The sequence below is a fragment of the Perkinsus marinus genome, assembly GCF_000006405.1.
Source record: "Perkinsus marinus ATCC 50983 genomic scaffold scf_1104296962188, whole genome shotgun sequence".
Taxonomy (NCBI): Eukaryota; Perkinsozoa; order Perkinsida; family Perkinsidae; genus Perkinsus; species Perkinsus marinus.
Window position 1 is genome coordinate 1 of NW_003205522.1, and position 1,000 is coordinate 1,000.

Consider the following 1,000-nt stretch of genomic DNA (forward strand, 5'->3'; position numbering starts at 1 on the left):
TATAGAGCTATTTGAGAGGAATATAAAGGGTGTAGAGGAAGCTATATTGGATTACATAGCTCAGGAGACTACTATTAATAGGAATACTCTCAACACTATTAAAGGTAATACGAGGAGTAGTAGTAGGAGGAGGAGGATACTGAGTACTCGAATGATCCTATCCAGAAACTAAGGATATGCAAGAGGGTAATATGGATAAGGAGAGAGATATAGCAGATAGTAACAACCAGGTAGCTAGGGCACAAGTTGATGTCCTCAATATCAAGGTAGTAATAGTAGAAGTAAAAGTAGCAGGAGGAGTAGTAATGGTAGTAGGCACATAATAATGTCCTATCTGATAGAATAGAAGAGTTGGATAGGCAGTTCACTGAGGCTGAAGATGTGTGTAGAAGGTAGTAGTAGGGGGTAGTAGTGATGATAGGATGGTAAGGGTAGGTACGATGATGAAGTTATGGTAAGGATGAGGTTAATAGATAAAAAACAATTGATGCTAGAAAGATTGAATAAGGAATATGATGAGAAACGTAGTAGTATGGCTGATATGGTAGCAGAGGAGGCTGAGGTACTTGGACCATTAGAGGCTAAGATAAGGGCCATAAGGTTAGAGGTAATAATGATAGATAAGATAGGGCTCCTAATAGGGTAGTAGTAGATATTATTATTATGATGATTATCCGTGTAGATAGAGGAATGTAGAAGGAAATGTAAAAGTATGCAGAGGAAATGGATAATGTCACAAAGTGACTTGATGGGTATAAATGATGAGGAAAGGCAGATAAGGGAGAAGGATGATGTACTCCTTACTAAGATAATAGTAATAATACTACTACCACCTTTGGGGGGAGGGAGTACCTTGGTCATAATCATTTATTAGATATTAGAGGAGAAGATGAGGAGATTAGAGCTAGTGATGAAGGAGAAGGTGAATGATAAGGTGGTGTGTGATAGAGAGATAAGGCGGCTTAGGGAGGATCTAAAGAGGATTAATAAGAGTAATAAA

The 1,000-nt window shown here is 38.1% G+C and overlaps 1 protein-coding gene across 1 annotated transcript; it reads left to right on the forward strand.

Annotated features, from left to right (window-relative positions):
- Positions 1–176: 176 nt before the first annotated feature.
- Pmar_PMAR029714 (conserved hypothetical protein) lies at positions 177–814 on the forward strand (the record flags this gene model as incomplete). The annotated part of the gene is made up of 4 exons (XM_002771944.1): positions 177–266; positions 316–392; positions 436–607; positions 683–814. Coding segments are annotated over 4 exons (471 nt in total), but the record flags the coding sequence as incomplete, so codon positions are not given.
- Between the last annotated feature and the right edge of the window lie 186 nt (positions 815–1,000).